The sequence below is a fragment of the Notolabrus celidotus genome, chromosome 7 (genome assembly GCF_009762535.1).
Source record: "Notolabrus celidotus isolate fNotCel1 chromosome 7, fNotCel1.pri, whole genome shotgun sequence".
Taxonomy (NCBI): Eukaryota; Metazoa; Chordata; class Actinopteri; order Labriformes; family Labridae; genus Notolabrus; species Notolabrus celidotus.
In genome coordinates, this window is record NC_048278.1 from 23,080,925 (window position 1) to 23,093,131 (window position 12,207).

The 12,207-nt window shown below is 37.7% G+C and overlaps 1 protein-coding gene across 1 annotated transcript; it reads left to right on the plus strand.

The window, feature by feature from the left end:
• Window positions 1-398: 398 nt before the first annotated feature.
• Window positions 399-12,207, plus strand: dnajb14 (DnaJ heat shock protein family (Hsp40) member B14). Its single transcript, XM_034688687.1, has 8 exons — window positions 399-597; window positions 7,333-7,501; window positions 9,897-10,042; window positions 10,210-10,398; window positions 10,593-10,678; window positions 10,795-10,904; window positions 11,011-11,183; window positions 11,294-12,207. Exons 1-8 carry the CDS (start codon window positions 465-467, stop codon window positions 11,416-11,418), a joined length of 1,131 nt encoding a protein of 376 aa, XP_034544578.1. The 5' UTR covers window positions 399-464; the 3' UTR covers window positions 11,419-12,207.

Consider the following 12,207-nt stretch of genomic DNA (forward strand, 5'->3'; position numbering starts at 1 on the left):
TTTTTCTTTGTTTAATTGAAGAAAGTTCTGGCTCGTCCAGTCATTGATTTGTTCAATGCATTTACTCAGTGTTTGTATGGGACTATAATCCCCTGGTTATATGGTGATGTAAATGTGTGTGTCATCTGCAAAGCTGTGGTATTTTATTTTGTTGTTTCTTATTATAGAATAGTAGTAGTAGATGAATATTATAATAATAAGATATTTTATGGAATAAATTACAATATTGCACATGGTTATGAGGTATTGAAATCATGTAATGCTATTCTATTTACAATCAAACCCCAAAAGAAAAGCAATACACAATATAAGTCCACAATGAAACATAGCACCATTAAATGAAGTGAGTCCCATAAATCCAGTCCAAATCCAATTTTAATAAGCATCATTGAGGCTGCTGTCAGTCTGGTGACCACGTGTTGTGTGCTGATCAGCTGACTGCCGGAGGAGGAAGAGGAATAAAGATGGAAGGGAACAGGGACGAAGCAGAAAGATGTATCAATATAGCGACGAAAGCTCTCGAAGCCGGTGACAGAGATAAAGCGTTAAGATTTCTGATCAAAGCAGAAAAGCTGTATCCTACCGGCAGAGCTAAAGGTAAGCCTGTTTGTTATTGACTCGTCTGTGGAGCTAATCTAGCGACGGAATAACAGGGATGTTCAGCGGTAGCTAGCCAGGAGCTAACGCTTCTTAAAATGCCTCACAGATCGAGCTAAGAGGGTCACCTTTTGACTGTTGTGTAATCTTAACACATATTCATGTGAGAAGTTGACTTGATGAAATGATTAACAGTGGTTAAATAGGAAACTCTGTCATCCAGTTTAGCTAGCGTAAGCTTGATTGTCGGCCTAGCATTGCGTTAGCTAACGGGCGAGCTAACCTCGTCATCACCGTGGTGTAACATTTAAACATTAACATTTTATAGTTTTGAATAAAGAACATAAACATCTGAAGCCTAAAGTTAGTCACTGCCAGGTGATACCATTAAGTAACACAAACAAGCTAGTCGAGAAACGTCTCTCCGTAACAAGTCATCAGTAGTTAAAATGCTAACTAGCTGTCACTCATTGTAAAAGACTAGCTAACCTTTAATAGCTCATTTTTAAGCTTTCATTTTACTTTAATTTTAAAGTACAGGCTTTGGAGTGAGTTATAAAACTGCTTTGTTAATGCAGCGTTTTTGATGAGGGCAAAACAAGCAAGCAGAGCCTTGAGGTGCATGTGTAGTTTATCGAGAAGAGGACTTGATGCTAACCAGCCACCTGCCAATCCTTTAATTGAATGATTGACCCAGAGACAGAGAAAGCCTTGAAGTCTAAACTAATCCGGGACACAGATCTGTCCGAGATATAAACACATCTGTCCGAGATACAAACACGCTTTAAGAAAAGAGAGGGGGTCAAACTCATTTCAGTTCAGGGGCCACATAAAGCCCAAATTGATCTGAAGTGGGCCGAACCAGTAAAATCATAACATAATAACCTTTTAAATTAGGGATGCACCGATCCTGCTTTTTAGGTCCCGATACAAATATCGATACCTGGGCTTTGGTATCTGCCGATACCGATGCTAGCTGATCCGATCCTGGTATTGATTTAGAAATCTGTATTCCTTAATGTGAGGATATAATCATGTTTTTGGCAACTTCAGGCTTTTCTGACTTGATGGTGAACTGTACCTGGGTTCCAAGTGCTAAACCAGAGGCTGGAATCCCTTTAATTTCAAGGATCCGGTACAATTAAATCCAATAACCTGTCTGTTTTTTCACACTTTGAATCCATTAATTAAAGGTTTCTTGCTTCTTTGCAGTAGGCTACAGCTGACGTAAACTTCTTCCTTTGGGCTCCCATTATATTTTTCACTGCGACTGCCATTCGTGGAAATGTTACCGCTGCACATGTTGCAAGTTTCCGGCGGAGTTGTTAGCAAAGAAGCGTGACATGCACCTAAACTGCAGAGCCTCTGTAGTTATCCTCCACCAAGCTCCACCAGGCAAAAATGCACAGACCGGTAGGCGCTGATGGCGTTGGAGACGCACATGGCTATTGTAAACACAGAAAAGCATAGAACTGAGATGAATAGATCTGCCATATGGATCGGCACTATACATCGGCCCTTTGTCACCGATATCCGATCTAGCTTTTTGAGTCCGATCTGACCGATATCCGATACCAGGATCGGATCGGTGCATCCCTACTATAAATAACGACAACTCTAAATGTTCCCCTTTGTTTTAGTGCAAAAAAGTACAAGGAAATTCTGAAAATGTTCACATTTAATGAACTATCTTTCAGGGATGTAGTACTAGTGTTAGTAGTTAGTGGATCATCTTATAGTTCTCTAAAAAATCTTTATGAATCTTAACAGGATTATGCAAACAGCAAGTGATCTATTTTCTCACTTTGAGAAAAAAAGTCCAGAAATAAAGCGCAGTTCAGGTGCATTCCATCAGCACTATGATTTTATGAGACCCCCAGAGGACAAATCTGAAATAGTAATTACATTTATTAAAAATTTGCAGTTATTGTCTTCTCTGTAATTTTTTTCACTTTGTAAAGTCGTTCCGCGGGCCGGATTGGAACCTCTGGCGGGCTGGTATTGGCCCACAGACCGCCTGTTTGACACCCCTGGTCTAAATGGTTCTTTGATATACAATTAATTCGTTATTTTACTGTATGTTAAAATAACTTTAAAATTGATTTCTTATTGCTTTTCCAGGGTCATGTATTAAGTGTTTTCATAATCTACAGCTGTATAAGATAACTGGTCGTTTCTGCCGGCACCTCAGACTTCAGTATGACACCTCTGGTATTTATGTGCAGCAATGAAGAATCGAAAAAGTCAGTGTGTTTAAAACTATAGGCAGAATCAAGGTTTAGTCCCTGTATAATTTTAAACAATATTTACTCACAAAAACTGTATGGCGACTCAAAATATGTAATGAAACAATATCAGATACATTGCCCGCTCCAGTTGTTGCTGTAATAATGGTTAAATTGCAAGTAGGGATGCACGATATTATCGGCACATTATTGTTATCGGCCGATATTGGCTTTAAAATGAACTTTCGGATATCAGCCGACACGCCGATATCCGCCAATATAATTAACCGATAAAGTAATGGGCTGCTGCACACATGTTGGGCTCATGTTTTAAGGTAAATTTGAATTCAAGCTGCAGTCTGTAAGGTACATGTAGCTGACTAATTTAGGCACATTTACTGTCAAAGAGTAAACCATTTTTTTAATTTAGGTTTAATTGCTGTACAGTTGCACTTTTCACATGTTCCCTGTGAACAGAGGTTAGGTTTACTTACTATGTCAAATGTGAAATTGGCCAAATTTGTCCTGGTTGTGGGTATTGTTATGATTGTCTCAGGGAGAGCATCATCCAAGTTTTAAGTAGGATGTATCTTTTTGTATGAATTTTTTTTGAAAGCAATTGTCATAAATAAGTATGCAGTTTTAAGTATTAAGTGTTTTTCTTATTTTGCACAATAAATTAATATTACATAACAAATGTGATACGAGTATCACCATAATAATGTATGCTAATTCCAATACAGAAGAGAATTGATGATCTCTGCAATTAGGTGTGCGGAAAAATAATATCGGTATCGGTAATCGGCTAAATGAGTTGTAAAATATCGGCATATTGGATATCGGCAAAGAAAATTGTGAAATAGTGATGCGATGAGTCAAATTGGAAGGGAAATCTGTTTTGAGCCCCATACAATTTTTTATTCAAAATATCTATATTTGGTGCCAGCCATATGATAATTGTATCCCACGAGTCAGGACAACGTTAAAAAGCTGAATCAGCATGTTGTTATTGATTAAAAACAACCTTGGTGACCTGATTTTTTTTGCTTGCCATACCCAACATGCTCCATGTGTTTGGCAGGTGGCAAGTGCTGGTTTAATTCCCTCAGCTCCTCAGCTGTTATTTGTCACCTGTCAGTTAAAATGTTATGCAGTTAGATGTCCAGTCTTTTTCTGCATAATTATGCACTGTCTGGCACCTTCAGGTTTAGCTGTCTGTGTGTCCTTAAGCCCTTATTTTCACAGCTGCTTAGGAAGCTCCTGGGAACGTTCCTCCCAGGGCCTCAAAATTGGGAGGAGTAACTGCTGATATCTTAATGATAGACCAGTATGATTACTATTTAGCTCATATATGCAGGAGCAAGACAGCCTTTTATGAAGTTAAACTTCAACCTTTTATTTAGCAAATAATTAGCATCCAAAACCGTAAGAATCTTAAGTTCCTTCTGCACCTCATTTAAAGTGATTTTTCTTTCTTTCTTTTTTTTAATATACTTTATCGTGTCAATGTTATTTTTTATATATATATACATTTCTTACAGGTTCGAACCTTTTTGACACAACACTTTTTTTTTGACATTGTGACCCTCCACACATACAACATTGGAAAGTAAATTATATAGAAATGTAAAATAAATACAAAAGGAAAAGGAAAAAATATACTAATAATATTTAAAAAAAAATAGAAAAGAAGGTTATATAAAGATAATCAAAACTCAAATTTGAAAAAACATCAATTCATATATAAATAACCCAAAATAATAAAATAAATATACATATATATACATATATATAAATCACATTTCTTGTGATTTGCTCAAGCAAATTAAAGTGATTTTTCAGTTTGCAGGAAGTTTACATTTGCTCAGGAGGTCTGTCCTTGAGCTACTAGATAGTGTGATACAACAACAATTCCCTGGTGCTGAAATTAAGAGCCTCACACAGAGGAGATTTGCACAAGATGTCAGTTAAAGGCAGCACCTCTACATTATCGATCCTCCAGTAAATCACAACAAACGTCATATCTACTCTTCTGTCTTAGAGTTCTCTGGAATCAGTTTATTATCAGAAGGCTCAACTTAGACTTTCCTATCTGCTGAGGATGTGTTGTCAGTTGTCAGCATAATAATGTTTAACAAATGTCCAAGACTAGTAGAAGATATACTGCCTCAGACCACTGAGCACTCTATGAATATGGTTGTTGTTGCTGCAACATGTATTTCAGCATAGGAAAATGTGTAGATTATAAATTCACAGCAGAACAAAAAGAAAATACACTCAACATGAAATAGTTGCTATGTTAAGTAGCTTTAAGTGCCATGGAAAAGAGGGATTAAGGTTGTGCAAGAAGCAATACTTGTGTGCTTGTGTTACACGAGAACAACCCATATAACAATACATAACACATTGATTAACAATAATGGACAGTTAAAAGCATTCCTGCTGCCATACAGGAGATGATATGCGTGCTTTACTGTAGCTGTGATGTCTGTTGTCAAAGCAGAATATCCCATACATCTGATTGCGATTGTTTAGTCATTTATTGGAGCTCTACATTAGAAAGCTGTCTTTTATCTCGACACTTCGTCTCCTTCTTTAAGAGAGGGTAGAGAGACTTGACTCTCTGGTGCAGAGTTCTGCAGATTTGGATTTTTATCTTATGCTATCCAAGATAAGCTAATCTATTTTACTTTTGGATCAAACAGAACTGCATTTGAATGATGGAAAGAGTAGAACAATAAAGATTATTACACCAGTAATAAGCAGTGTATAAGAAGAGCTCTGGTTTAGCCCTTTGCTGCATAGGCCCCTTGCTTTATTCCCTCCACTCTCTCTTTCCCATATTTTTTCCTGCATCCTGTTAGATAAAAGCAAGACGCCAAAAAAATGACCCCCAAAAAGTCATGTTTTTTTTTTTTACTTAAGGGTCCTAAGTGCTTTTTGAAGCATCAATCAAAAGAATCATTCACAAAACCAGAGGGCATAAGAAAACATCCATTTTCCTCTATTCTTTTGAAAAACACATTGTCAAGATTTCTTCTAATCTGATTAGCTTTACCTTTGAACGACTAGGCCCTGGTGATTTACTTGAATACGTTTGCTGCCGCCATGACACTATAATGCCAGATTACTACCAAAGTTAACTTCTTTACCCACAAATCCCTCTTTAATTAAAGGCTCAAAAGCATTTTTCTGGCTTAACAATGATATTATGTTGTGTAGTAGCAATGAAATGAGCAGCAGAAATGTGTCATGTGTTCAGAGAGGACATAGAGTTTGAGAGCTTTTCCTATGCTGCTGTCCACACACTGTAACATTGAATTTAAAAGGGCTTTTGTTAACTCCTCCTTAATTGGCTGGAACCTGGAACTGAGTTTTCAACGTTAATGTAAAAGAGAGTTGTTGTTATTTAATATATATAATATTGCATTAAACATTTCCATGGTACATCATCTCTACATTCTCCACATAAGCTTTAACATCCTGATTTCAAAATTACATATATAACAATGGAATTAAATAACATAACAGAAACTAAAAGGAAACTATATACAACAAAGGAGTAGTCTTTTTTTTTACTTAAAATATACTATAAAACTAATAAGCAGTGATAATAAAATCTGGTCTATGGAGGGTTACAAAATTAACCCATTTCCTCCAGTTAGCCGTGAATTGCTCTGACCTGGGATTAGCAAGTGCTGTGGTCTTTTCCATGTTGTAAATGTCCATTGTAATGTCCATTCATCCATTTAGAGTTGGGCTGAACCATTTCCTGGTTAACGCCTTTTATGCCGCAACTTGTCTTTTTTCGACTAATCTTGAGGTATAATCCCAAAATACAACATCTCGATCTCAAGAGGCAGCACATCTTCAAAAATATCTTGTAGGGCATTGTGTATCTCTCTCTAATAGTCATTACATAACAGGGCATTCCCACATAACGTGGTAGTGTCAAAGAGAGTTTTAATGCATCTTTCTAGCTTTTGGTTTGATATACCTGGATGTCAAACCTTCTCCCTTTTGTGTGCTCACAAACTTCTTTCTTGTGTAATTGAAGCATGTACTTCAAATTTGATTTTGTGGGCACCTTTTTTGGCTTAAGTGTGGCCTTTTCAGTTATTGACTAAACATAAAATTAAGTGCTATTTAAAGATCTGACTGGGCGTTCGTCCAACTGGACCTTGCTGGGTAGGAGTGCACATAACAAAACGTTCTAACACTGTGCTAGGTGCTGTCTCTCTCATTTTGGCTACTGCAAGAAATGAACCGTAGTATTTTTTTTTTTTTAAAAAGTATATGCAGCTTAAATGTTTCATACAATCAGATATGATCTTGAGTTTGACAATGATACAAAATATGAATAAGCAGGTGTGCTATGTATTATTGATGTTTATAGCATTGAGATTAAACACTTGGGGAATAATCTGAAGTGAAAAGCTTGGCAGTGATGAAATACTTAAAAGCAATCTCTGGTCATTTTATTGATCATTATCTCTTTCCTCTCCCTCAGCTTTGTTGGACGCATTACAGAAGAATGGCAGCTCAGCGGGTAATGGCGCATATCGCAGGAGACCAGCAGAAAGCTCAGAAAGCGCAGACGCCCGGACAGAAAGTCAAGAGTCAGGTGGAGGCGACTCTTCCAAAGGCTTCACCAAAGAGCAGGTCGATGGAGTGCAAAGGTGTGACTCGAATGGATCTTCTCAGACATGCCATATTTCTTTTTCATTTGCTAGTCTGTCCTGTTATGTGTCCCTCTGTCCCTTTTCACATCAGCTCTGTTTTAGATCAGACCTAATCAGACCATTCATCTGTGGCTGCAGTGTTGTGCATACACAGCTATTGCCATGGGAACCCCTTCAGCTTAGTGCCGTGCCCATGAGGGGAGAAAGAGAGAGACATTTAGCAGCATGAACTAGATACTAGGTAACCACTGCTCCTGCTTTTTTTTAGACCGTAAGATCTGGAGGAAGACTGAGGAGGTCAGAGCTTTCCATCCGAAACATACAACTTTCTCATTACATCATATCAGCAACTGTACCAATAGATATATGAGAATTTATTGAATTCATTGTTTTGCAACCCCTCAAGTCTATTGCACTTCAGTGTGAGCTTCCTGTTCCCATGAGTTATTTTAATGAAACCTTTGGGAACCGGTTTCACATTGTGTCATGTCTTCTGAGAAACCAACAGCCTTCCTATATTTAAATTTAAACATTTCTCCCATTTATTTTCTCAGTCTATTTAATTTAAGTTTAGCACAGGAAAATGAATATATCTCTAAAGGAATAGTGCATAGGACTTTGTGGGGTCTTGCTCTAAGGTTTCAGCTTGCAAACAGCTCGTAACACCTTCCTTCACTCTCCCCTCCCCACCACATGTATCTGCAAAAGGCTCTCTATGAAGCCGGGTTTAATATCTCCTTTTATAGAAACCCAGAGGTATAACATGACATGCTACGTCACTGAAAGGATCTGTACCCTCTGTTGATATACACATTGTAACATTTACAAAAACACACAATTCTAATCATCAGGTAATGATACACTAATGAAAACTAACTATATTATGTTTATTGTATACCATATCTACCAAAGAAGGGCAGTTATGTAGTTAAAATTATTTTCTAAAGAGGACTACGGTTCATTTTAGGGCAGTTCAAGTACTTTATAATTGTCAGCCATAACATTATGAGCACTGACAGGTGAAGTGAGCAGCATTACAGTGGCTCCTGTCAGTGGGTGAGGTAAGTAAACATTTTGTCTATGAAGTTGATGGATCAGAAGCAGGTAAAATGGACAAGTGTAAAGATGTGAGTGACTTTGACAAGAGCTGAATTGAGATGGCCTGATGACCGGTTCAGAGCATCTCCAAAACTGCAGCTCTTGTGCTGTGTTCTTGGTTTGCAGTGGTCAGTACAAGGGATGTTTACGTCAAGTTGACTAAATGATCGTTGCCACGTAGGGTTGCAAAGGGGTCCAGAAAGTTTCCGATACATTTCCATGGGAAGTTAAGCTGGGGAAATTTGGAAATATTCCAAATTGGAAACTTAACATGGGAATTAATTGGGAATTGAGGGTAATTAATGGAAAGGTATCATATCCAAGCATAAATATTTGTTTTGTTATATGCAGACATCCATCCAAAATAATACAATTAAAACAGATTGGTTTGTAAGTAGAACTTTATCAAGTGTTAAATATTTTATTGAACAATCAATTATTTCATTGGAGAACAAAAACCTGAATGTTGAGTTAAATATTACTCACACCACCGACCCAACCCATTCAAAAATTAACAAAACTGCAATCCCAACAAAGTCCCATTCAAAATGTTAAATGAAAAGAGCCCCTCGCCCTCCAAAAATGACCCATTCAACATGCAAATAAAAAGTGCATGTAGGGGGCGTGGTCTCAATAACCCTGCAGTAAGCAGTGTGCTATGGGCATGTGATTGAGGAATAGCATAGATATTCAACTTTACTTGCATGAAATCTGATTGTTTTAGTCAGGATTATGCTAAAATATATTTTACCCAACTATATTTAAGTCCCCTGTTAAGAGCCAACCTTCAATTTAGTAAATTCACGTTAATTCCCATGGAAACTTTCCAACTTTGAAAATTCACGGAATTTTGCAACCCTATTTACTAGAACTACTACTATAATTCTATACTAGAATTATGAGTTGGTTAAATAAATTATTATTAATATTTTCTTCAGGAAATTTGTCGCTCCTCATGCTGACTGTGTGGTCTGATCCAAAAGAACAGCTACTGGAGCTCAAATGGCTCAAAAAGTGATAGTGGTTCTGAAAAAAAAAAAAAAAAGGGGCCAGTATACACAGTGCATTGCGGTTTGTTGCAGTTTGGGTGACGTAGCCTCAAATTTACACAATAACAGGCACGTGGTCATAATGCTATGGCTTATGGATGAAGATGTAAACTTTTTAATATGTTAGTATCAGTGTATGTGCCAATCTTCTATTGGAAAGACATAATTTTCTGTCTTGCTGTATTTTCTCACCTGTCCCTGTGTTGAAGTAAAGCTGATCAACTGCCTGACTTTCTGTTTTTCAGAATAAAACGGTGTAAAGACTACTATGAAGTGCTCAGCGTTAATAAAGAGGTCGGAGAGGAGGAGCTAAAGAAAGCCTACAGGAAACTAGCGCTCAAGTTCCATCCTGACAAGAACCATGCTCCGGGTGCTACAGAGGCCTTTAAAAGTAACTTCATCATGATTCTTAACTGAACTATTGGGAGCTATTCAAAATGTAGTACGCAAGTGTGCAAGCTATGAATATCTAAGTATTGAAATTCCACATACAGTTTTAGTAATGTATGTGCGTAGCTTTTCCCTCCTGTTTGATAAATCATTTGTGTTCTCCTTCAGAAATTGGTAATGCTTATGCAGTGCTGAGCAACCCAGACAAACGACGACAGTATGACCTGACGGGAGGTGATGAGCCGAGCAGCCCTGGTCACTCGCACGGAGGAGGCTTTGACTTCCAGAGGGGCTTTGAGGCTGACATCACACCTGAGGACCTCTTCAACATGTTCTTTGGAGGTGGATTCCCTTCCTGTAAGTGAGCTCACTCATGACATCTGATGAGAATCTCAGTTTGTTGCTCATTTCTTTTTATACAATGAATTTCATGAATGGATTGAAATTCTACGTACTGTACAAAACAGATGAACATTAATTTTTTATTTACTGATATTACTACTGATATAACTTTGTATATCAATCCCCTGTTGTATTATTTTGATCCACAGCGAGTACACACACCTTCACCAATGGCAGAACAAGTTACAGCCAGCAGGCAGATTATCGACAAGAGAGGACGGAAGAAAGAGGAGATGTACGTAGCTGGATTTGGGTTTTGCGTCTTTTACATATTTATTTTATGTGCATGCTTTGACTGAACACAGTCACAGATGTGTATTATTGTTCTCATCACACTGTGTTTGCCTCCAGGGGGGTTTCTCAATGTTTATCCAGCTGATGCCCATTGTGGTTCTGATCGTCGTGTCAATACTGAGCCAGATGATGGTGTCCCCTCCACCTTACAGTCTCTACTCCAGACCGTACGTACCAAGTGTTCATGTGACCTTCTACTTTTGGAGTATGCACTGTGAAATGTTACCCCAAGCTGCTTATTCTTATTTTTTCTCTTTCACTCTTGTATTTCAGATCCACGGGTCAGACAATAAAACGGCACACAGAAAACTTGCGCGTCGATTACTATGTTGCAAGAGATTTCAAGTCAGAGTTTAAGGGCTCAGCGCTGCAGCAAATTGAGAAAAATGTGGAGGAGGACTATGTATCTAATGTCAGAAATAATTGCTGGAAGGAGAGACAAACAAGTGAGTATCCTTTAGAGGTGGCGTACTGATATCACCAACACTTTTAGCTTCGCCTTTATTTCCCTTGTCTCTTGTGACACCAACATTGTGTTTCTGCTCTTCTCATTCAGAAACAGACCTGCTGTATGCTGCCAAAGTTTACAGAGATGATCGAATGCGTAAGAAGGCAGAACTCATGACCATGGATAACTGCAGGGAGCTGGACAGACTAAACAACCTATTCAGGGGCGGATGAGTTGGACGCTTTTAGATTTCATTGTACAGAATAGATGTGTATGTTCATGTTTTTTTAAGAAAGAGTCTTCACTCTAGGAGCAAAAACTTAAGGAATAATTTAGCTCTAATGTTGAAGTTTGAATATATCCGTCTCCTCATATCCCCCTTGCCAACTCGTGTCCTTCACTCCAGTCCGACTTCAGGATCCACCTTGTTGTATCTTAATTAATCTACTCACACTGTAGAAAGCCCCTTCTCTCTTTTTTTTACTCTGCTTTTGTTGATTTTTTTTTAGAAACAAGGACAAGGACAAGGACACTTGATTGTAAAGGCATGTACTTTTGAGTCATCAGAACCCAAGAAGCATTCTGCATTAGCAATTCACTGTCAGCTTTCAGCATCATCTGCTTTACGTAAATAAACCATGGAAGATTTAGTAGGATGATCTAGAAGAGTTGACCATAAGCCAAATGTGTTTCTTGAAAAACACAGTTACAAAAATAAATTAAAATAACACCATGCATCCTCTAGCTACTTGCTGCCCCCCTGGTAAGGGCGATGAATAATGGATTTTAGAGAAACATCTGTAATTTTTGCTAAAAGAGAACATTTTATGTTTACTTCAACACGAGAAATTGGTTGGAGCTGAACACAGAGGACACTGAAACTGTTATCCATAAATGGTTGTACATTTTAATTTTTGAATGTTTTGAAGTTTATGCAGTTATTTAAGAAACTATGGAAGAAAGAAATTATTTCTTCGATGCTCGCCTAATCATTTAAATAAAGTAAAATTATTACAACTGAA